A 24,076-nucleotide genomic window follows, 5' to 3' on the forward strand; every position below is an offset into this window, starting at 1 on the left:
CCAAGATATCTGGGGTCCGTTTCACAAAGCAGGTTCAACAAACTCTGAGTGTAACCCTGAACTCTGAGTTGATCTACTCTGAGATAGGAAACTCTGAGTTTTCGATTCCACAACAGCAGATTTGAGTTAGTTTGATTAACTCAGAGTAGGTTCACCTCGAGTTAAGCGCGTGCACCGCAACTTTAAAAAGACAGCATCAATGGAACCCCGATTTGAGGAGTCACCATGGCAACGGGGAAGCGGAAGGCTGCCTACTTCACGCCACTGGAAATTAGACATTTTAATGCGCTCATACAGCGAGTATGAACACGTTTTTAGACGGAAGTCCAACACCGCTGCAGCTGCGAAGGAGAGGGAGATGGCGAGAACATTGCTGCTCGGGTCAATGCGTGAGTATAAATGTAGTCCTTTGAAATCACAATAATATTACAGGGCAAAACTGCTTGAATGGTTGCCTATTAATTTATTTCATTTAGGTGGAGAAGCGGGGGAGACGCGCACTTGGCAGCAGCTTAAAATGAAATATAAAAACATTGTTCAAACAGGTAAGACCTCGGCATGATCTCATGGAGGAAGCTACCTCATTTTGATCATGTTTTACATTGTAAAGTAAATATTAAGTGGCTCCCTTTCATTGTAAAATTGGTTTTATTGTGTTCATATAATGTTTTGTTTTTTGTTAACGAATGAAATAAAATTTAAAAATGAAAAAACAGTGTTCTCATCTATATCATGTTATGTTAAATAATTAAGCCTATATTTAAACTAACACAGACTTTTACTCAGCTAACAGAAAGAAGGCAGATGCACGAAGAAGGGGTGGTGGCCTAAAACCTAACTGTCTGGAAAAGCAAGAACATCGTGGTCTGATAACTATCTCCCCACAAATATTTAATTCTCTGCGCAGTATCGCTGCACCTTCATCCACGGGATCATGATCAAAAGACGTTAACATGCCATGTTAACGAAAAAAGTCGCCACCTACTGTGCCTAATGGACTTCCACTGACTGATATTTTTAATGATTTTTTTAATAACAGACGGCAGAACTATGCCAAAACTCGTCTGCCGACTTAATGAATGAATGAGGAAGTGAAATACGGTGTGTGGTTGAAAGAGGGCGGAGACACAGAGAAACTCGAGGTTCCTTGAGTAAAACCTGGTCCCGACCAGGTTAGGTTCATAGAGTCAGTTACTGCGGTAACTGACTCAGAGTTTAACTTACCTCTGTCTGTGAAACAGGCTTGAGTTACCCCTCTTTCTCTGGTTTGACTTACCTTCCTATGTGAAACGGAAAACTCAGAGTTTCCCTCATTTCAGGGTTAACATACTCGGAGTTTTCAGTAAACCTGCTTTGTGAAACGGACCTCTGGATCATTCAGGTTGTCAGTTGTGAGAGGGTGGCTGTTTATGATTGAAGCAGCCTTTTTCAACCGCAGGGAAGCGTCACTGGGTTTACAGAGCCGAGTGAGAGTGTAGAGCTGACAACATTTTTACAGGCCTTGTCTGTCGTTCCCACAGTCCTCAAGCAGAACTTGCATTGTAGTGTCAATCTGAGGGCTGGAATGCGCATGCCTGTGCTCTGGTTCAGTGCGAATGTCTATCCTGTGCTCGAGAGTGTGGGAGTGGGGGTGCATGAGGAGCCAATAGAGGACCCTCGGAATACAGATGCATGAAGAGGATACTTTGGAAATAGAATCTACTAGAATGTACCGACCACCAGACTCCATGAAACCATCAGACTCCAATAGATACTGAAGTCAGGGGTGCCAAGGGAAAACAACAGCTGATGAGACACCTGTAGAATTAAGATAAGAGAGAGGGAACAAGGGAATATGGGGACATGGCCTGACCTTGTGTCCACGCCCCCGATAATAGTATATAAGATGTACCCCACAGTTTTCCGGTTTTGCTCGGCAGGGCATACTCGGGCCTTGTGATCTGTAAAGAGAATAAAGTTCCCTGGACTCAACTCTTCTGGACTCCGACTCTAATTTCAGACTCTGAAGAAAGTCTGACTTCTTCTGAGACCTAGAATGTTTAAGATAAAAATGATACAGTTAAGACTAAAGAATTAGGTTGAGAAATAGAATTTGAACCTGATCCAGTCAGAATCTGGTCCGTGACGGGGCAGCAGAAAATCCACGTCAGCATGAGGTGTGGTCAAGACAAAATCACATTGTTTTCCAGTAGAGCTGCATTCAGCTCCTACAAAGCACCTCCAACATTGCTACCTTGGTCACATTTCATTTGTCTGACTGAGCCTTCCAGTGCAATTAATCAACGCATACCATAGATGAAAGCAGTCAGCAGCTCATCTGACGTCTAAATATAAATGGCAGAGAAACAGCATGTACAGAGTGATGACACGTGGGCAGAGTGGTCACAAAACCTGTTTGAATGCCGGTGCTAAACTGACAACGATGTTCCACCCTAAATAAGTTTGAACACGATAAGACTCATCTTCTTTGTCTGGTATCACTTGTCTTGGTGCTAAAGCTCTCAAACAGTTGTTCACGAAAAAAGAGACCTGCTTCACAACAGAGGAGCAGTGAGACTTCATCTGTAATTGGTGACTCCAGTGTTTGGCTGTTTCACAGGTAGGTGTGTGTTCATGGTTCGTGGGTATCCAGTTCTTTGTCAGTGCAGTAGGAAGGTAGATGTGTGTTACAGGGCTCATTGGACAAATGTCCACAAGCAGTTCACGACTCACCTCTTGACACTGGGAATGTCTTTACTGACCTTCCTTTGAAACATGGCGGTTGTATCTGGAAGCTGCCCAGTCAAGCAGGATTTATATCAGTCTTTGATTTTTTTCACAGTCCTATAATATTTCCAGGGCCCTCACTCGAGGCACAGCTAGCAGGCAAGTATTGATGAAGTCTGCCAAGTTCCAAAGTCCTTCAGCATCTTTTTCGACTGTATTTTTGACCAGCTTCATAACTTCTCTCTGAATGCTTGTTGAATAACAAATTCTTAGCTGTATCGCTGATTGAGCTTTTTCCTGCCTACTTGGAAATCTTCTTCATCATTCCTGAAAAAAGTGCCTTCAAGGCAGTTCCCAGCTGGACCAAAAACATACTTCTTCAGTTAATACTTCCTTTGTTAATTTTTGAATGTTTTATTTCTTTTTGTCTGATTGGTGCCTCTCATTTCTCAGAGATGGATTTCATCCAAGTCTCAGTCACAGAACATACTGTACAGGGACAGGGTGTGTTCACACATGAAGAACAGGAAATTAAGGCACGATTAAAACCTGTTTCAGGAGAGGTGACAGTATGTCTGATAGTGTGGGAGCATTGGATCATCTTTCTTTCATAACGTTGATGCCAACCAGAACTGGAATCATGCAGACATCATGTAGCATTTTGTCTGTGGAAAACCTCTGTGAGTATGTTGATTTTCATTTGCTGTTTAGTTGGTGTCTTGGTGTTGGCAGCATAGAATGAGCTGAGGCTGACTGGCATCATTTTGTCCTGAGGAGTAAATAGAGAGGGATAAATTAGGTGGTGCAAGACAGGGAGGCAGAATAGCGTAGTGTAAAGAGCATGCAAGTCGTTAGCAATAAAAACAGTCTGTGAATAAAATCAAATGGTTTTACCCAGTCACACAGATTTAACAAATTCCCTTCCAGTCTGCACATTATTTCATGGAATACCTTTTGCAAAGTCAATATTTTGCCATAATGATGATGAAAGTCTTGAAAATGGGAAAAAAGTCATTGTTTTCAAGCATAGCTGTGCTGTCTAATTTCCACGGTGACCTGCACATTTACTTTTGAAATTTCTTTCCCAGAAGTGGAAAACTTTGGCCTGACAAACTGAATAGGAATAATTCTCTGGGGACCATCAATATCCATTAAAACATCCAATTGCTATGATTTGTGACTTGGTGTTTAATAGACTGAAAAACTGTCTGACCAAAATTATCATTGTTAGGTTGCTTGAAATCACTGTAGAGGTGAAAAGAAACAGACGTGTGTGTGCACATATGGGAATTTGTCTTATTATTATATTTGTGTAAGGTTTTCAGCCACGCTGGCAGCATGGCTCTGTGGATGGATATGTCAGTCAGTCCTCCACTTTCTAACTACTTTCTTTCTTTCAGTATAGAAAAGCAGCCAGTCTGAGTTATTGTAGCCTCGGAGACTGTAGAGTAATACAGGAGATAGAAACACAACACATGAAAGATGGTACTATGCTCGTAGTTGCGTAGCCTCAGATCGTGAAGATTTCAGATAATCTGACCAAGTCACATTCGAAACAACCGGACACATTACACCAACAACATGAGAAACGTCTCATTCAGGCTTTGATACCAGATCAGTCATGTTAACATTTTGTGTCATTAGAACAACAAAGGCATCTAATGCAATGATGAGTGCAGGTTTTTACTTTGAATCAGCCTGATTTTGATGATGGGTTTTCATCTCAGTCAATATCCATTGCTGTTTGCTCTCCAGTTTGTGGAAATGCAAAGGCAAAGGCAGTAAGACAATTAGGTCAGAGGAACAGTTGTATTCATTGATGTGCTTTTGAAAACAACAAAGCTAGAACGGGCTTTCCACTTCATCAAACAGAATAAAAAAACAACATTAAAATATGGAAAGTATTGTTTGCAGTATAAGACAAAGGTAAGGAATAGGAATTAGGATCAAAGCAGCACCATTCTTAATGTCTTTGGTGAACAATTAATGACTGTAGATGTCAGAGCAGCATTTAGTGTTGACCTCTGCGATATAAAGTGACGATCTCTGTCTACTGATTCTTCATTATTTCATTGAATGACACAATAATGATTTTTCTGACCTTGAAAGTGTCAGTAGAGTTTGTCTTTGCATGTGCTGTATACGTAGCTCTCATCATAAAGTAAGGGATCTCCATCCAGCAGACCTCACACACTCTGCAGCTGACCTCAAATGTTTAAGAGGTGACTTGTGGTATAGAAGGGGGTCTAGACTGAAATTCACATACTGACACCCCAGAGACTATTGAAAATGTCCATCCCACTTTTCTTGGAGATGACTGAAATACTTCAAAATAAACTACACCTCTGTAGTTTAGCTGAAAGTAAATCTGAAGTCACATGAAAAAGCTGTGTGCCATGTTTTAACAAGTGTTTCTGATTTCCAGGAGGCTCTGCTGGAGATGGGGGAGCATGTAAGAAAATAAGACAAATGATGACCTGACGATTAAAGACTATGATGAATGGACACATCAAGACACACCATCTCCTCTGGATGAAGCATTGAAAGAATCATTTTCCTGATCCTTTTTGTACATGTTTATGGTGCTTCTATGTTTTTTTTACTGTTGGCAAACAAACATGTGTGAAACTCTGGCTCATAAGTGGGTGAAGTTGTTGTCGACTCGCCTGGGGAGGTTTTTTTCAAAAGCCAGAGTGGTTTGCTTCCTGATAGTCTTGACACTGACGCTTCTCATCATGGCTTCCTACAACCTGACATGGGACAAGAAAAGACTTCCCTTCACCACCTCACCCATTCAGGTCAGGCCTGGGGTCGTCCATTCAAACACAGCAGCAGCTAAAGTTTCCTCTCAAAACAATTTAATAGACGTGAAACAGCTGGTGGAGATCATTAACTCCAAACTGGAATACACACCCAGGAAGGTGCCTGATGAAAAAGATGTCATTGAAATGGACTCTCATGTACGTAAGTCTGTGGAAAAATGTAATTAATTTTTGCTTCACATCACGAGACCAGCAGTGACAAAAATATGGTGATATGCAAAAGTATGCAAATGGTAATTCACGAGGAGACTGACAAATAACAAACACCTTCCAATCAACCGTGCAGTTCGTCATGTCAGTGTGTGACAGAGGTGTTGAGTCACTGTAATGGTTTTTTGCAGGGCTGTTAAGTAAATGTTCGGTTATATGTATTCCTTTGTGTTGCTCAGGCCCTTCTTACTGCTATGTGCTAATATCCTGCAATTCTCCTGTGTTTGGTGCATGTTCTCATCATACTTTTCAATGTGATCCTACATAATTTTTGGCATAAAGCAAGAAGAGCTCTGACACGTACACTGGAAATCAGTTACAGTGTTACAGTCATTAAGTTGAATCACAATTAGTGTCATCTGTCAGTGTTAGACATATGAATATCTAAGTTTTCAAAGCAAAATAATGCAATTCACAGCAACTAACAGTGGCCTCATACTGAAGGTGATGATCAGTTGCAAAGCTGCAAAATCATGTCATGTGGCCCTAAATTATGGATATTTTGATTAATTTGCAGCCACTTGTATACAATGTAAATTATTTGAATTCAAGGTGAAAATAGCTGCTGTTGTCTGAGAAAAACCAAAGGGGGACAAGAATGGAAACATAATATCCTTTTCCAAATCATGATTTAACAAAGGGGTTACTCTCTATTTTCTGTTTTTTTGTCCACCCTCTGTCTTGTCTAATATTGTTTTGTTCCTCACTGCAGTTGTTCTCTGTAATTCCTGACCATTTCCTGCCCGGTGTCAAGAGCCCTTGCTGGTATAAGGAGATCTCCAGTGAACGCAGCACTGATCCATACAGGAATAACCACTATTGTCGTAGCTCACCAACCAGAAAGACTTTATGTGACAAAATGAGGCCAAACTTCCACAAGCACTTACAAAACAGAGATGGCAAACTGTTTCGTTTGCGCTGCTTGCCGTACTTCTACATCATTGGCCAACCAAAGTGTGGCACAACTGATCTGTACTCCACGCTAAAAATGCATCCAGAAGTCCAGTCCAGCATCATAAAGGAACCACACTGGTGGACCAGGGGACGCTTGGGTAAGTCATCAGGAGAGGGACGCTGTTTCTAAATGTTCTGATGAAAAGTTTGTGTAGCTGATGGATTGAAAGAGGCTATAACTGAGTTTTGAATTCATCAAAAAGAAAGAAAAAAGATTGCAGAGAATCCACTAAATTAGAATAGAGGTTCAACGAAAAAACGTTCAAATGAGAATTTAAAACAATCAAAAATGTTTTGTGGTTTAAAGCTCTAAATGTCAATCTACTAAATTGAATATTTTTGGGTTTGGATTGAAGATCAGACAAATCAAGTTGTGAAAGTAATGTCTTCTGTCTTACAGGACCTAAATAAACAGAATTAACTAGTTGTTAATTCATGGTATAGTAAACCAAAAAACAATGGAGTCATCAGTTTTTAGTTTTATTTCAGTCATATATATACTTCAAAGCATCAAAAGAAAAAAAAGAACAAAAAAAAAAAATTTTGACTGAAAAAAGCTCAGGCAGAAGCTTTAAACATAATTTGCATTCTTCTAAAATAAACCAAGTCTTTAAACTTCAAAACATGAGAATTTAAAAATAATGGATTTGTATGATCATAACAACCAGTTTTGTTATGCGTATAGCTCGTTTTTGTTGTAACACAATTTTATCAGTTGTAGTTTTAAACGTAGATCCCCACAATTCCATGCAATAAGTTAAATAAGAGAGAGAACAGTCAATTAAATATAAACTTTTGGAATTTAGCATGTCTTTGGTTTTGTACATGATTGCAATTGATTTTGAGATTTTCCCTTTTACATACTCAACATGTTTTTTCCAGTTTAGTTTATGATTGTTTACAACCCCGAGAAATTTGGTCTCCCAAACCCTTTCTATTTCAATGTTAGAGATTTTTAATTTAATATTTCTTTCAGATTGGCTTCCAAATATCATAAATTTGGTTTTCTTTGTATTAAGTCATTGGGAATGCAGGTCATTTCCATTCCAGAGATGGCTTCTCGGACATTTTTCGTGTGGAAAATTACCTGGATCTGTTTGACGTGGCTGCCCAACACATCCAAGAAAAAATGAATAGAAACTCATCTGGAGACCACCACATAACCCAGTTCGTAACAGGTGAACCGTGTGAAAGTGTTTGTGTGTGAGCGTGGGCATGATTTGGTGTTGTTCGTGTCAAAAGATTTAAGTTGCAGCTCTTTTTCTTTTTCTTGTCTCCCTTTCCTTTATTATCAGGCCTCGCTCATTTTAAATGGATTTTCAATAAGTGGCTTTGGCCTCAGGAGCACTACAGTGGTGCTCAGATGTGTTTTTTGCTCCTGTCACATTTTTACTCAATGTTGACTCATTTTTTCCTGCAAAGTTCTGCATCTCTGTGGAAACAGAACAATTTTGGCAAGAAGTAACAAACACAGATCATGACAGAACAAAAGAAAACCTTCAACACAAAATGGATATGGAAAGACATCACAGCTCTTGCAGTCTTGACGTCACGGTGTCGTTAGCAATAAAAAGTCTGAATAAAATCAAATGGTTTTACCCAGAAATGTCTTGTGTTGCACAACACAGACAAAATGGTAAAATCGTAAGAACGCAAGTTGTAGTGCTGCATTATTTTTTTTTAATTAAAAAAAAAAAGAATTCTGCGAGCTTGACCAACATTTAAAAAATTTGGGGCACCACATGCTATACATGGTGAAATATTTGCCTTTGTCAGGAAGGTGGGAATTTAAAGGGAAGCTAAGGGGTGAACCCAGATTTATTAAACAGAAAGAACACAAACGAAAACCAAAACTCAGGGAACTATGATTTACGACACACTAGGGTAAAAGGGTTCACACACAGAGAACGAAGACAACACCGGGGAACAGAGAATAACACAAACACGCAACACAACGGAGCTAGGGACAAGACTAAGAACAGCTATCAAAGTATAACAAACAGGACAACATAACAGTCAAAGGAGGAAGAAACAAACGGCTAACAACTATCTTAAGAACTTAATAAAACAACAGAAACAAAAATCACTCCTGAAAACTTTGAGGAAAATAACCCTACTAAGAAATAAAAACAAAACCAAAGAACAATCTAATAAAGAACTGAAAATCGACTATAACAAGCGGTAACAAAACAACAAAACTAGACTATAGAAATTACAATAAAGGAAAACTCACAGGGAACACAGCACGGACATGAACATAGACAAACCAAGGGATAACACAGACATGAACTGAGACACGGACATGAACAAAGATAACGCAACAAAAAACACTCACTGAGGGACTATGGCAAGATTTTCTATGGAAACGCAAATAGCAAGGTCACGCAGACAACGACCCGACAAAGACTGCTTTTAGCGATCAGAGAATAATCTTATTCAGACAATGTATTTTGGTATGTCCAATGTGCAGAAATTTCAAATAAAAAGAGGTTTTCTGCATACCTTTTTGTTTGAGGCGCATGGAATTGTCTGAAAAAAGAGTCTCCTCCAATCAACTCCGATGGTCCCCAATTAGACACAGTCTCAGAGTCAGCCGATCCGGGTCACGGCACCAAATTTGTTAACCCGATTCTTTAGTTGAAAGCCCAAGAACAAGCCGAAGACATCTTCAGATCACAGATGTAGGATTTATTTAGGTCACAGGTTAAGTAAGGCAGCGCGGGACTCAGAGTGACAGAGCTCTCGCAGGATCTCTGGTACTGCCCCGTACAGAGGTTGGACCCGCATCTCGTCATGGGGTTTTCTCTTGTCATTTCCAGTTTTATTTTGAAGGTCTAACTCCCCTCTCGTTTCAGAGAGACTTGCCCTTCCTCATGTTTCCCGTGTGTCCGCCCCAATCACCTGTTGTTTCCACCTGTTCCTGATTACCCTCCATGTGTTAAATACTCACCTGGCCTGTCTTCTCCCTTGCCACAGCCACCGTCTTTGTCCGTAAGATCTAGTTTCCTCTTAGTGAGTGTTTTTGGTTTGTAAGTTTAATAATTTAGTTTCTGGTTTATTTTCATAGTTTAGATCTTAGCCGATTTGTTTCCCTCATTGTTGAGTGTTGTTGAGTTACTTATGTGGCAAGGGGTAGGAAGAGAAGGTAGAAGAAGCTATTTAACTATTGTCGACAACGCCACCCTGGGAATTTCACCTAGAGAATTACTTTTCCAATTTTAAGTCACACAGGTTCGTTTACTCAACGGCACGAGACGTGGTTCTCAGTTAATACATTTTTATTAAACACTTTTAAAAAAGAGGAACACACCATTCACACGGGAAGGGGGGAGGAAATTAAACAAGTTAGGGTTACAACCAACCAAATCATGAAAAAAATGAATAAATCAAAATCCAACAAAACAATTAATGGGCAGGTCACAAACTCAATGTATCCAAACCAATAAATGCCCAAAATAATTCAGATATCAATAAGCAAAAAGGGCTAAAGAAAACAAACCCAACAATTATTGAACATAGAAAATCTCTCAAATTAAATGATTTACAAAAACAGACCAAATAAGGATTAGACAAAAATACACAACATAAACCTATACAAATAACACAATAGGAGTTGTAACCCACACTATTATCACACACTCAAAGGGTCAGTTTAAAAAAAGAAAAGAGACCAAAGCCTGAATAAAAGTTTGTGCTGCATCCAGACAAGCAGCCAGCAGCCAACGTCTTATTTGTGAACACGTTGCGCACGTGACGCCGCGCCGAGTGGCGACAAAACAGCAGCAGCCCAACTACTCTGGTTGCAGTAGCACCTAACCAGTAATATGCAATGTAAGGGCATGAGGTACTATAAGCTAAAAATAGTGCGGTGCCCGCTACAGACACACACACATGAGGAGGAGTGAGAGCTCCACACAGCCACCAGCGTTTACCTGGGACCACACTAGCATTAGCCACCTGATAGCATCCACCACACCGCAAAAAGAGAAAACACTTACCACAGCTAAAGTAGAAGCATGTGCAGGACACGGAGCCGCACCCAGGCAGTCGCCCTACAGCAAAACATAAATGTAAACGTAAAGCATGGCTACAGAACAATATAATACAGCAGCGAGGTGAAGCAGCATGTGGTCATACCTGTCGGCCAAACAACCTGACGCGGAAGTGACGTGTTAGCGATGACGGAAATGCAGAGGGAGATCCGGTGGGAGGACTGCCGCTTTTATACCGGCCCACCTCATGAACAGCCAGCAGTGGTGCTCGTGAGCAGCAGCCATCCGCTAGAGGATAAGCACCTCTGTGCTGCTACGCTTAGATTCTAGTTCCTCCGTTTTTTAGGAGTGTATTTTGAGTTTACAGTTTTCCTAATCTAGCTTCAGTAAGTCATTTCCGTTTTTCATAGCCCTTTGTGTTTTTCCTTCTTCGGGAGCATGTTTTGTTTCTTAAATTTCAAAGCCATAGTGATTCATTGTTTTTCCTCCTTGTGGAGCATTTTGAGTGATTGATCTTTGTTATTTTTCATAGTATAGATTTATTACCTTGATAGCCTTGTGCCGAGACTAATTTCATAGCCTATTTGTTTAACACTCAGCAAAGTGGTTCTTGGGTTGTTCAAGAAAGAACTGTGTGAGCTAATCTCTGCATCTGAGTCCTGATCTGAGTCCCAGCCAGACACATTAAAAGTTAAAGGCCCTGTATCTCTGATTATTCAATTTTATTTCTGCCAGTAGATCCCCCTAACTCCTACACACTACACACTGTCGTTACAGAAGGTGGCACTGAGATGATCAATGTCTTGACATTTGAAGCCAGTCCATCCACTATGTGGGACAACAGAGGCAGGAAGGAGTCAGAACCTGGTTTTCTGGCCCAGGACTTCATCCACACACTGCAGCCTGGTGCCAAATTCATTACCATCCTGAGAGATCCAGTAGAGAGGTACTGTGGTGAAATGCATCCCCCCATCTGCCTGAAAAGACACAGATTTGACTCGCTTTGCTTTTGTTTCTAAGGGGTTTCACACATTTGTTTTAAATCATAACTCCTATTATCCATCCAGCAAAATGTCCTATTCATATTTCCAACTGGCTTACACCTCTGTTTCTCTCTGTTCCCAGGCTTTATTCTGACTACCTGTACTTTAAGGAGGACAAAGAGTCAGTAGAGGACTTCCATCAGAAGGCCCTGAAGTCTGTTCAGTTGTTTCAGTCCTGTCTGTCTCAGTGGTCACTTCGTGCATGCGCCTACAACAGAAACCTCTTCAGCTCCAAGCCTGTGAGATGAAATTATGTTCATTAAAAAAAAGTTTTTAATGCTTTATTTATAGTTTTTCATTTATAAACAAACATGCCCCCCCTCCCACCCCCAAAAGTCAAGACAGAAAAAATAATATAAACTGTATACTAACAAAATAATAACAATAATAATAACAATAATAATTATTGAATGAATACATCTTTAAATAAGTAAACATATGCAATTTATGCATATTTATGTGAAACATAGGGATAAATAAATAAAAAAGAGGGATATTCCTCCATTACACATACATGGACAGGGAAACATTTGAATATAGATTCAGGTTTTTAACATATTCATTGAAAGGGCGCCATGTCACACTAAATTTTCCAGAGCAATTAGTCCGACTATATCTCAGTTTTTCTAGCTGCAACAAAGAGCATTTCTTTAATCCAATTAATAAAAGAGGGGGGTTTATCTGATTTCCACTGAAGGAGAATGAGTCATCGGGCCATTAGTGAAGTGAAGGCGAGTGCCTTAGCTTGAGATGCAGAAACTGTAATTTTTGGAGGAGGGATCCCAAAGATCGAAATATGTGGGGATGATGTTCTCACTTTTAACTGTCTGAATATCAATATACATAAGAATAATTACAACTTTTACACCTATATTTAGTTATACACAACAACACAAAACCTAATTTCCTCTCTGGGAATTTGCACCTGTCCTACAAGTGGTTGTAAATGAATATTTCTGCACTGTTGTGCGTCTTGTTCTGTGCAGGGACAAACATGACCAACTGGGTGCCCGGTCTCACCTCAGACCCTTCAGCATATTTTCCATCAGGCAGTGCTCCCACAGGACTGAGCCGAGTTATGAGCTCTGTTGGTTGTCACCTCTACTCTCAACATGTAGATGACAGCACTGTTATCCTGAGAGATTCAGGACAGTAAAACAAGACAATCAGCTGGACCTGAAACCATTGAGAACAAAGACAGAATCTGTCTCAAATCTAGCAAAAATCATTCAGTGAACCATTTTATTGTTTCTGTTTACTCTTCTGCTCTGGATGAGATGAAGATGAAGGCTGTCACAGTCTGTTAAAGCTCTGCTTGAGAATCACAGCACAGTCTTTAGTTTCAGACGGTATTGTATTGAATTAAATATATTTCACTGTTCATTTTACCATTTAGTCACCAGACAGTAAAGGAATACTATTGTAACCCAGCCCGTGTGGGATCGCGCCTCTCCGCACCTAGAGACTCTACATTGTGTCGGTACCGCGCCGTTTATTGCTCACGAAGCTGGCGGCTTCACCCTTATAGATGAAAAGCGAACATTCACATAAGTCTTACAAAAGTTTAGAAAAAAAGGAAGGCTCACAGACTAAACGAAATACACGAGAGCCACTGCTTTACAAATAAAAAATTAGCCAAAGTATCGGCTGACTTTCTCATATAAAATACAAAAGTATGAAATCTTATTACAAATACCAAACCTCGTCAGACAGCACAGAATTATTTTTTTTTAAACTCGGCGCTTAACAGGGTGCATCAACAGCAACTTATATATAGTGCTTACCTTATAGATGATAAGCGAACATTGAGCCAAAATGGCACTTGCACAGCGCAAAAAGTGCAAGGGACGAACAACAAAAACTTGCTTAAGAGCCTTGGGGCTCACACAGTGCAACAGTGCCACCTACCCACCCGACACTATGCAGGGTTTTCCTAAAAGCAATGAAGAGACACAACAGTAATCTCTCTCAATCACTACTTATGACCCACTAGAAGTGTGTGGCAGTGTATCTGCAGAGACCCTGCCCTCTGCCTGTATTTTCTTGTTTTGTTATCATTTTGCTGTTATAAGGTCATCTTTTGGCTGCAACCTTTGGGCGGTGGGTGTGTAGCCCCCAGCCAATAACAGCACGCAGGTGAGGTCAGGACTTGATAAAAACGTGGTGACCAGGGCGACATTGTGATCTGTGTTGTCTGTTTCTTAGTAGTAGTAGTTGTAGTCAGGTACACCGCTCTCGACTTGCTGCCTTATGTCCATTATTCTGTGGCAGCTGTGGTTGGGGACGAGCAGAAGGGGGTGTGTACTGGTGGTGGTGAGCTGGGGAAGAGGGGCCAAGTTTGAATGTTTACAATCAGAATCCTGCACAGTATGCCTTTAAACAATGACTTCATGAAGTACACAGACCTTAAAGTCACAAAACTGTTATTGTTGTTACAGCTACAAATTCACTGGTCTGACCTGCAGCATGCTGAAACATCCCTGCACATCAAACAGTGTTTTTATACCAGTCATGAGCCGACAGTTTGTTTCTGTGTGTATGAGTTCTGAAGTTCTTGCACCTGTTCACTACACACTGAACAATGTTTTCATTGATTGATTCACCTGCAATTTGGAGACAAATATTTTGGTCTGTTGTGTAGTTGTTGCTTTGAAAGCTCACATATCAAAGTGTTGATTGCAGAGCCCACTGTATTACTGGAACAGTGTCTGTTGTGTCATGATATGTTTCTTCTTTTCCTTTACTTCCTGTGTTTTCCCACCTTTGTTATTGTCTGATTGGTTTCACCTGTGTGTCATTAGTTGTCTTCCCTTGTGTATTTAAGCCTCTGTCTTCCCTTCAGTCTTTGTCAGGTTGTTGTCTGAGAATCCTTGCCATTGCCCTATGCCACTAAGTCCAGCGTCTTGAGTGTTGCCGGTGTTTGTTTGCCATGCCATGCCTCTTGAGAGTATTTTTGTATTGTCCTTGTTCCCAATCCATGCCAAGTTCATGAGATTGCTTCTTTAGTGTTGTTTACATCTCCAAGCCAAGCCACGTTCCTTGTGTATGTTTTCCTAGTCTTGCCACGAATCATGTAAATGTTCTTCCTGCATCCTCTGGTGTAGTCTGTTTCCATGCCATCCTCCATGTATGTGTTTCTTGTGATCTGACTTGGTCTTTAGCCACGCCATGTTTCTAGTTAGTGATTGTTCACTGTTGTCTTTTTCCATGAGTCATGCCACGTTTTTTGGATGTGTTAATTCAGTGTTTCCCTGCGTTGTCTTTGTTCCCTGTCTTCTGCCCATCTACCCTTGTGAGTGTTATTTGTAATTGTTGTCATATTTGTTTTTATTTGTAAGAATTTAAGTTGCAATTATCTTTTATTTGATGAAATCGCTTATGCTTTTATTTTGAAGCCACTTTTATTTTGAAGAGGTTTTGGGCTGCTCATGCGGCAGCAGATACCTTAGTGGAGGTTGACAAGCTAGCGGTGGGCATGAATGTGTAGCCTGCTCCACGATGGACTAATTAAAGTTACTTATTGCAAAGCCTGAAGATCAACCTCCTCTGTAGCACGCAGCCAACGAGTTTTCACGGTGAATGATGAACGGCGGTTGCCAGTCATTAAACCAGTTAAAGGAAACCACTTGTGTCTGAGTATGCTTCGGGGGAGCTACAGTGAAAACTCGGACTGTTAATTGACGCGAGTGTCCATGATGCAAGTTCAAAGGATCATCCGCATGACGTGACACGCCCTGGGTGCATGCAACGGAGCTGATCAACAAATGAGCTGAAAAACAGACACTGTACACCATATAAAGAAGTAAGATCTACGCAGTTTAAAGGGCAATATTTTGAGGATAAAGCCAAAAGACACTATTTTGGACACTAACAAGTCAAGAGTGATCTGAAAAAAGTGCTTTTGTAAAAGTTTGCCAAAAAGTCTCACTGTGAATTACAGTTACTGTGGTGTGTGTTTATGGTCAATGTTCTGACTTTTCTGCTCATGTAAGTCCATTGAAGCCTGTCACTTATAGACAGTTTAAGGTGATAAAGTTATAGGGTATATATGCGATTTTCATTGAACTTTTCATATGTGGATTTTCAAGTGTGACTTTTGAGATTGTAAGTGAGGGCGACTTGCCATCTGATATTGAACCTTTTAGGCATGTCTTTATATATTTGTTTCAATTCTGAAGGTAACATTTAAGATAGAATCAGCTGTTTTGCATATTTTCAGTTCTTTAAGTGCATTTGGGCTCTGAACTTCAGTTATTGAAAATGACAATATTTGATTTGAGTTAATTGAAGAAACATAATCCCATTACATTTCAGTTACATTTAAAGTAGTAATTTGAAAATGTCAGAGCCAAGTGAGCCTACAGTACAGGCAAGGGACAGTGCTAGTGATTCCCAAGAGCTGCCTGAACAAAGTCAAGCAGATGGAGATGAAGTCCAACGTGAGGGTACTCAGCTGCTCAGACGAAGCCAAAGAATCAAGACTCTCACAGAGAAGGGTCAAGCAATGCAAGATGAAAGGATTAAGGCACTTCAACAAAGGTTTAACTATATTTACAACAAATGGAAAACGCAAGCTAAATCTTCTAAAAAGTCTCTGTCACAGTCACAAGAGTCTTTATCTGAGGGTCTGTTGAATGACATTATTGGAGATGTCACAGGTCTCTCTGCAGATGTCCAGCGTGTTTATGATGAACTGCGCAGAGTCTCAACTCCAGATCAAGAGACACGTCGAAGAGTGGATCTGTGTGTAGAAATCTCTAAGTTCATTGTGTCCAAGGCTTCGAGTCGACTGGATGGAGAGGTTTCAGAAAGGGAAGAAGTCTGGCCTGAAGCAGGCTCTCTCTTCGACTCAAGTACTGCTAATTCAAGTTCTGTCATTTCTCTCTTGAAGGGAGCCTCAGAGCAATCAAGTAGATCTTCTATAAAACGACAAGAAGCCGCTGCTGATGCTGCTGCTAGCCAAGCTGTTCTGAAAGTGTTACAAGAACAAGAAAGAGAACAATTGGAAGTACAGCGCTTAGAAGCAGAAGTGAAAAGGAAGATAGCTGATGAACAAGTAGCAGCTGTAAGGCGTCGCTTAGAACAAGAAGCAGAGGAAGTTAAACACAGATTACAGAGAGAAGAAGAGGAGGCTAAGATTAAAGCTAAACTTGAAGAAGAGCATGCCGCTCTGCAACAGACTCTGGAGCAAAGACGGAGAAAGATACAGCATTTGGAGGCAGTGAAAGATCTCAATGCAGCACAAGCAAGATTGCAGGTGTATGATCAAGTGAAGGCTGAAGAAGAGCAGCAAGAGTCACCACAACACAAGACTGTAACAGATAACACACTGTCTGTCCCCACAAGTCCTCTACCCGCACATGAGTCTTCTGTACTACAAGCTGTGACCACCTCCTCAAATGACAGTACAACAGAACTTGTTAAAGTGCTAGCAGGTGCTTTAAGTGCCAACAGAATTCCAGTTCCTGAACCATCAGTATTTAGTGGCAATCCATTGAAATACAAAAAACATTGATTGACCAAAACAATATTCAAGACAAAGAAAAGATTTATTACCTTCGGAGATATGTAAGTGGACAAGCTAAGACAGCACTCGATGGCTACTTTCTACTTGGAACTGAATCTGCTTATGTTGCAGCATGGGAGATCTTGGAGGAGAGATATGGAGATCCATTTACAATCGCAACGGCATACAGAGACAAGCTGCAAGCATGGCCCAAGATAGGATCGAAAGGTAGCTTTGAGCTCAGAGAGTTTGTGGATTTTCTTCGTAGTTGTGAAGCTGCCATGGTCCACATCACGGCATTGGAAATCCTGAATGACTGCAATGAAAACAGGAAAATCCTTTCAAAGTTACCAGATTGGCTAACTGCTAGATGGAATCGCAAGGTTACTGAAGCTCAAGAAGAGAGTAACCAGTTTCCCTCTTTCAGCCAGTTTGTGAAATTTCTGACAAGGGAAGCAAAAATTGCCTGCAACCCCTTAACATCACTTCAGTCACTGAAACAAGGCGAGAGTGATAAACTGAAACATCAAGACAAAGCAAAACAGCACAAACAGCAGAGTTTAGGAGCAAAGACATTGAATACAAGTTCAAATGAGAAGACGGTCAAAACATGCATCTTTTGCAAGAAAACTGGGCATACCTTGCACAAATGCAGGAAGTTCAGAGAGAAAGCAGTTTCAGAAAGAATTAAATTTCTTCAAACTGAAAAGTTATGCTTTGGTTGTCTCAAATCTGGTCACCACTCAAAAAGCTGCAACAGTAGGAGCGAGTGTGACAAGTGCCACAAGCGGCACCCTACCTGTCTGCATGAAGAGAGAACCAAAGAAGAACAAAGAGCAACACAAGTCAAGCAAAATCTCAGTCAAGAAAACTCAAGTACAAGTCAAGACAAGTCTGAAGAAACACCTCAGTCAACACAAGTTACAGAAACATCTACAGCTACTACAAATACAGTAACACTTGATGGGGCTAACACTCAAACAGCTGCAATAATTCCTGTTTGGCTTTCATCCAGAACTCAACCAGCCCAAGAGGTGCTTGTTTATGCGCTTTTGGACTCACAAAGTGACACAACCTTCATTTTAAGTGAAGTAGCTGACTCTTTGGAAGGAAACAAAGAAGAAGTCAAACTCAAACTCTCTACCATGGCATCAAAAACCACAGTAGCAAACTCCCAAAGGGTGACTAATTTACAAGTACGAGGGTTTTACACCAGTAAAAGAATCTCTTTACCACCAGTCTACACACGTGAGTTTATTCCAGCCAACAGAGCTCACATACCAACAGATGAAACTGCAAAGGCTTGGTCCCATTTAGACCACCTTCAAGACGAGATTGCACCCTTGCAGGATTGCGAAGTAGGTCTGCTCATTGGGTATAACTGCTCGCAAGCCCTACTTCCCAGGGAAGTTGTTTCTGGCATGGAGAATCAGCCATATGCACAACGTACAGACCTTGGATGGAGTATTATTGGCCATGGAAATCCCCACCTGGACTATGGTGATGCCATTGGAATCAGCCATCGCGTAATAGTCAGACAAGTAACACCAGGTATCAAACCTTCTGTCAATCTCAAAACTGAAGTACACTATGTGAGCCGAATCAAAACAAAAGAAATGACTCCTTCAGACATCATAAAAGTGCTTGAATCAGACTTCACAGAAAGAACTACAGAAGACAATCCTGTGTCTCAAGAGGACTTCAAGTTTCTGTCAAAGTTGAGAAAAAACATCAAACAAAGGGATGATGGTCACTATGAAATGCCATTACCATTCAAAGAGGAAAGACCACAGCTTCCAAACAACAAGGCCTGTGCAATGCATCGCCTAAACTGTCTTGAAAGGAGACTGAAAAGAGATCAGACATACTACAAAGACTATGTGGCCTTTATGAATGACATCATTTCACGAGGAGATGCAGAGAAGTTTCCTGAGGAAGAAATTGATAACAGTCCAGCCTGGTACATTCCGCATCACGGAGTTTATCATCCACAGAAACCAGAGAAAATCCGTGTGGTTTTTGAATGCTCCGCAAAATATCAAGAAACATCCCTCAATGACCACTTGCTCACAGGGCCTGACTTGACAAATACGTTAGTTGGTGTCCTATGCCGTTTCCGAAAAGGTTCTGTTGCAATCATGTGTGATGTTGAGCGAATGTTTCACCAGTTTCGGGTGAAAAAGAAAGATCAGGACTACTTACGCTTCTTATGGTGGGAGGGTGGCAACTTGGAAGCTACACCATCAACCTACAGGATGAAAGTCAACTTGTTTGGAGCGGCCTCATCTCCTGGCTGTGCCAACTTCGGCCTAAAACATCTGGCAGCACAAGGACAAGGTCAGTTCAGTGAAGATGCCATACGCTTCATTCAAAGAAACTTTTATGTTGACGATGGTCTGGCAAGTGTCGACACTGAGCAAGAAGCCATCCAACTTGTCAAGGAGTCCAGAGATCTTTGTGGCACAGGGAAGTTAAGACTTCACAAGTTTGTTTCAAACAGTGAGAATGTGATGGCAACCATCCCAGAAGAGGAGCGTGCTGCAGTCAAAGAGCAAGACATGGCCTTAAGTTCACCTCATATGGAGCGAGCTCTTGGAGTAGAATGGTGTATCACATCTGACACATTCAAGTTCAGAGTTAAAGTAAAACCTAATCTGCTAACAAGAAGAGGTGTGCTTTCTACTGTAGCCTCTGTGTATGATCCCCTGGGGTTCATAGCACCCTTTGTTCTTTTGGGAAAACAAATACTTCAGCAAATGTGCAGAGAGAAGATTGCCTGGGATGAGGAACTTCCAGAAACCTTAAAACCCAAGTGGGAATCCTGGATCATGGGCTTATCCAAGTTAGCAGACATGCAAATCAGCAGATGCTTCCTACCTTCAAGCTTTGGTGACGTCGAAAGGTATGAGCTTCACCATTTTGCAGATGCAAGCCTCTCTGGATATGGTGAATGTACTTACCTCAGAGCCATTGACAAGTCTGGCACAGTTCACTGCTCTCTGGTAATGGGAAAGTCAAGAGTTCCACCGACCAACGTCACAACCATACCGAGACTTGAACTCAGTTGCACGGCAGTTGTTGCAGTTCGAACCAGCGACATGCTCCGGAATGAGCTAGATATCCAAAATCTGCAAGAGTTCTTTTGGACGGATTCCACAGTGGTTCTTGGCTACATAAACAATGACGCCAGAAGGTTCAAGGTGTTTGTAGCTAACCGCATTCAAAGAATCAAATCAAGTACAAAACCTGAACAATGGGCTCATGCTACCTCTGAGGACAATCCGGCGGATCACGCTTCTCGAGGTTTGACAGTAGAGCAACTTAAGACCTCCAACTGGTTCACAGGACCAAATTTTCTGTGGCAAAGGGAACTACCTGAGAGAGAATGCAAGGTGAGAGAAGTCAAGGAGGATGACCCTGAACTTTGCAAGGCTATTGTGTGTAACACTCAGGTGAAAGAAAACCGATCATTATTAGATTGCCTGAAGAAGTTCTCTGATTGGTCAAGGCTGACACAGGCAGTTGCTGGACTGAAACGACAAGTCAAAGAATACAAAGGTTTGAAGCAAAGAACCAACGAAAGTACAAGCCTGGAAGAACGGAAGGAAGCAGAACTTGTTGTTGTCAAACTAGTTCAGGAAGAGGCTTTTCTCAGATGTGATAAAGAGCTTGAAAACAAAGAAAGTTGTTGAGAAAACCAAACCAAGTACACTGTTCAAACTAAATCCATTCTTGGATGAAGATGGTATCCTGAGGGTGGGAGGACCCTAAGTCAAGCCACATTGCATCCATATGTGAAGCATCCGGTGATACTCCCAAAGAACAGCCACATTTCAGCTTTACTCATCAAACATATTCATGAAAAAGTACAACATCAAGGTCGTGGAATGACAGTGAATGAACTGCGAGCTAATGGATGGTGGATCCTTGGCTGTAGTGGTGCAGTTTCTTCGCATATCTTCAAATGTGTCAAGTGCAGGAAGTATAGAAGACCTATGGAAGAACAAAAAATGGGTGACTTGCCACAAGACAGAATGGAGACAACTACGCCCTTTACCTACACTGGCATAGACTGTTTTGGTCCAATCTATGTTAAGGAAGGAAGGAAGGATCTCAAAAAATATGGTCTCTTGCTTACTTGTCTATGCTCAAGGGCTATCCATATAGAGATGATTGATGACATGACAACTGATGCATTTCTCAATGCTTTAAGAGCATTCATTGCCATAAGAGGTAATGTTCGTCAACTACGATGTGACCAAGGAACTAATTTCGTTGGTGCAAAGAGAGAGTTGGCAGAAATCATGAAAGGCATGGATCAAGAGAGAGTAAAGGCTTTAGGATGTGAATTCCTTCTGAACCCTCCAGCGGCAAGTCATATGGGAGGTATCTGGGAGAGACAAATAAGGACCATAAGAAGTGTTCTCACTGCTATTCTTGATCAGTCACCACGAAGGCTAGACAGCACTTCTCTCAGAACATTTCTGTATGAGGTTATGGCTATCATTAACAGCAGACCACTCACCGCTGAACATTTGAATGACCCATCTGGACCTGAACCTTTAACTCCAAACCACATCCTGACAATGAAGTCTACAGTCATACTACCCCCACCTGGGCAGTTTGTCAGAGAAGATATTTATCTTCAAAAGAGGTGGAAGCGAGTACAGTACTTGGTCAATGACTTTTGGACACGATGGCGGAAAGAATATCTTTTGAACTTACAGTCAAGACAAAAGTGGTACAAGAATAGACGAAACATGAAGGTCAATGACATTGTCCTCCTACAAGATGACATGGCCCCTCGCAATGAATGGAGGCTGGGCAGAATCACAGAAGTCTACCCAGGATCAGATGGTAGAGTAAGAAAGCTGAAATTGTTGGTTAGTGAGACTACATTTGACCAAAAGGGGAAACAAACAACTAAAACTGCATTTCTTGAAAGACCTGTACAGAAGGTTGTTACTCTGATTGAGGCAGACTAGAGTGTTAATGTTTTGCTTTTTGTCATTCCATACTAATGCTTGATAAGAGGAAATGTTTGAAGGCATCTGTATGAGTTGCTTGCAAAAATTCTTTTCTTTAGAGAAATCCCACATTGAGATTTGTGTGATTTGGTGGGAGTGTAATTGTTGTCATATTTGTTTTTTATTTGTAAGAATTTAAGTTGCAATTATCTTTTATTTGATGAAATCGCTTATGCTTTTATTTTGAAGCCGCTTTTATTTTGAAGAGGTTTTGGGCTGCTCATGCGGCAGCAGATACCTTAGTGGAGGTTGACAAGCTAACGGTGGGCATGAATGTGTAGCCTGCTCCACGATGGACTAATTAAAGAAGTTACTTATTGCAAAGCCTGAAGATCAACCTCCTCTGTAGCACGCAGCCAACGAGTTTTCACGGTGAATGATGAACGGCGGTTGCCAGTCATTAAACCAGTTAAAGGAAACCACTTGTGTCTGAGTATGCTTCGGGGGAGCTACATTATTCATAGTCTCTTGACTTTTGCATTTTGGTTACCTTAAACTTGTTAATTTGAACCAGCTCCCCCTCATGTCTGCGTTTGGGTTCTACCCTTGTTTCCCTGAGAGCCTACCTACCTGACATGATGTTGTGATGAAGTTACTGTAACGTGCATAACAGGGAAAATGATGGTTAAAGACTGAGGCTTGCTATATTGTTCATAGAACAAAACCGAAAATGTGTCCAGGTATTTTGCATTGCACATTTCACTTTATTGGTGGACAATTTAAACAAAAAAAACTTTGGATTTCCATACATTCTTTACTTTTTTTTGTCCAACACCTGTACGTCTGCTGTTTACTTTGACAAAATATTCTCACCTCAGGACATTTGTAATGTTGACTTGAATTTTATTTTATTTTTATTTTTTTTGCCACAGCTGAGGCTACATGTGGGGTTGTACGTTGTCTTCTTACTGGACTGGCTGACAGTTTTCCATCGGGACCAGATTCTAGTTCTACGACTGGAGGACTATGCAGCCGACAAGAGAGCGACATTACAGAAAGCTTTTGATTTTCTGGGTCTAAGTAAGCGTCCAAAAAGCTACAGCAACATACAATTTCTACATTAAAATCTTTACAATATCAGGCTAAAACAGCGAATGTCTTCCTGGCTGCGTCCTGTATTCATCTGGTTGTTTCTCCCTCAAGTCTTGACTTTTGTATTGAACTGGACTCCCACCTCCCCTCCTCCCTGCAGGTCCTCTGTCAGTGGAGCTGGAGGAAGACGTGATGAAACAGCGTGTGGAAAACAGCCGGGGGATGAAGGACAGGGAACTAGGTCCTATGCTTCCAGCCACCAGAGACCTCCTCAGGGAATTTCACCAGCCCTTCAACCGTAAACTGGCCAGTGTGTTGGACGACAGCACCTTCCTGTGGAGTTACCCCTGAAGGGATATGAGTGTGAATGGCTGTGAATGAACACATGAAACCCTTAAAATACACTGTTACATTCCCATAAATGTATTAATCCACACATCTGGATAATGTTTTCATGTTATTATTACTGAGAAGGCTGTGGTGACAATCATGTGGTGATGGTACTATGATCTGACCTTTTATATCGAAAAATATCTCCTGTCCCATTAATTATTAAATAATGACTAACTGAAACTTGCAACCAGAGAAAGTTTGACATAACAAGATGCATCGGTGAATATATAGCCAAAGACTTAAGGCTGTGGACAACAATGGATTTCAGACATCAAGGCCACACTTTAGTCACAGTGATCACAGTGGCATAGAGACTGTGTCTACAAATCAGTAACCACTGGGACCAGCACGTCAGAGACGAGAGAAGAAAGTCTCACTGTATTTTTTCCGT

The 24,076-nt window shown here is 41.1% G+C and overlaps 1 protein-coding gene across 1 annotated transcript; it reads left to right on the plus strand.

Moving 5' to 3' along the window:
* Positions 1 to 3,265: 3,265 nt before the first annotated feature.
* Positions 3,266 to 23,874, plus strand: LOC121613577 (carbohydrate sulfotransferase 15-like). The gene is made up of 8 exons (XM_041947041.1): positions 3,266 to 3,386; positions 5,132 to 5,666; positions 6,451 to 6,790; positions 7,727 to 7,870; positions 11,462 to 11,630; positions 11,810 to 11,966; positions 23,133 to 23,280; positions 23,453 to 23,874. The coding sequence occupies exons 2-8, from the start codon at positions 5,280 to 5,282 to the stop codon at positions 23,641 to 23,643; spliced, it is 1,536 nt and encodes a 511-aa protein (XP_041802975.1). The 5' UTR covers positions 3,266 to 3,386; positions 5,132 to 5,279; the 3' UTR covers positions 23,644 to 23,874.
* The last annotated feature ends 202 nt before the right edge of the window (positions 23,875 to 24,076 follow it).

Source organism: Chelmon rostratus, chromosome 11 (assembly GCF_017976325.1).
Source record: "Chelmon rostratus isolate fCheRos1 chromosome 11, fCheRos1.pri, whole genome shotgun sequence".
Taxonomy (NCBI): domain Eukaryota; kingdom Metazoa; phylum Chordata; class Actinopteri; order Chaetodontiformes; family Chaetodontidae; genus Chelmon; species Chelmon rostratus.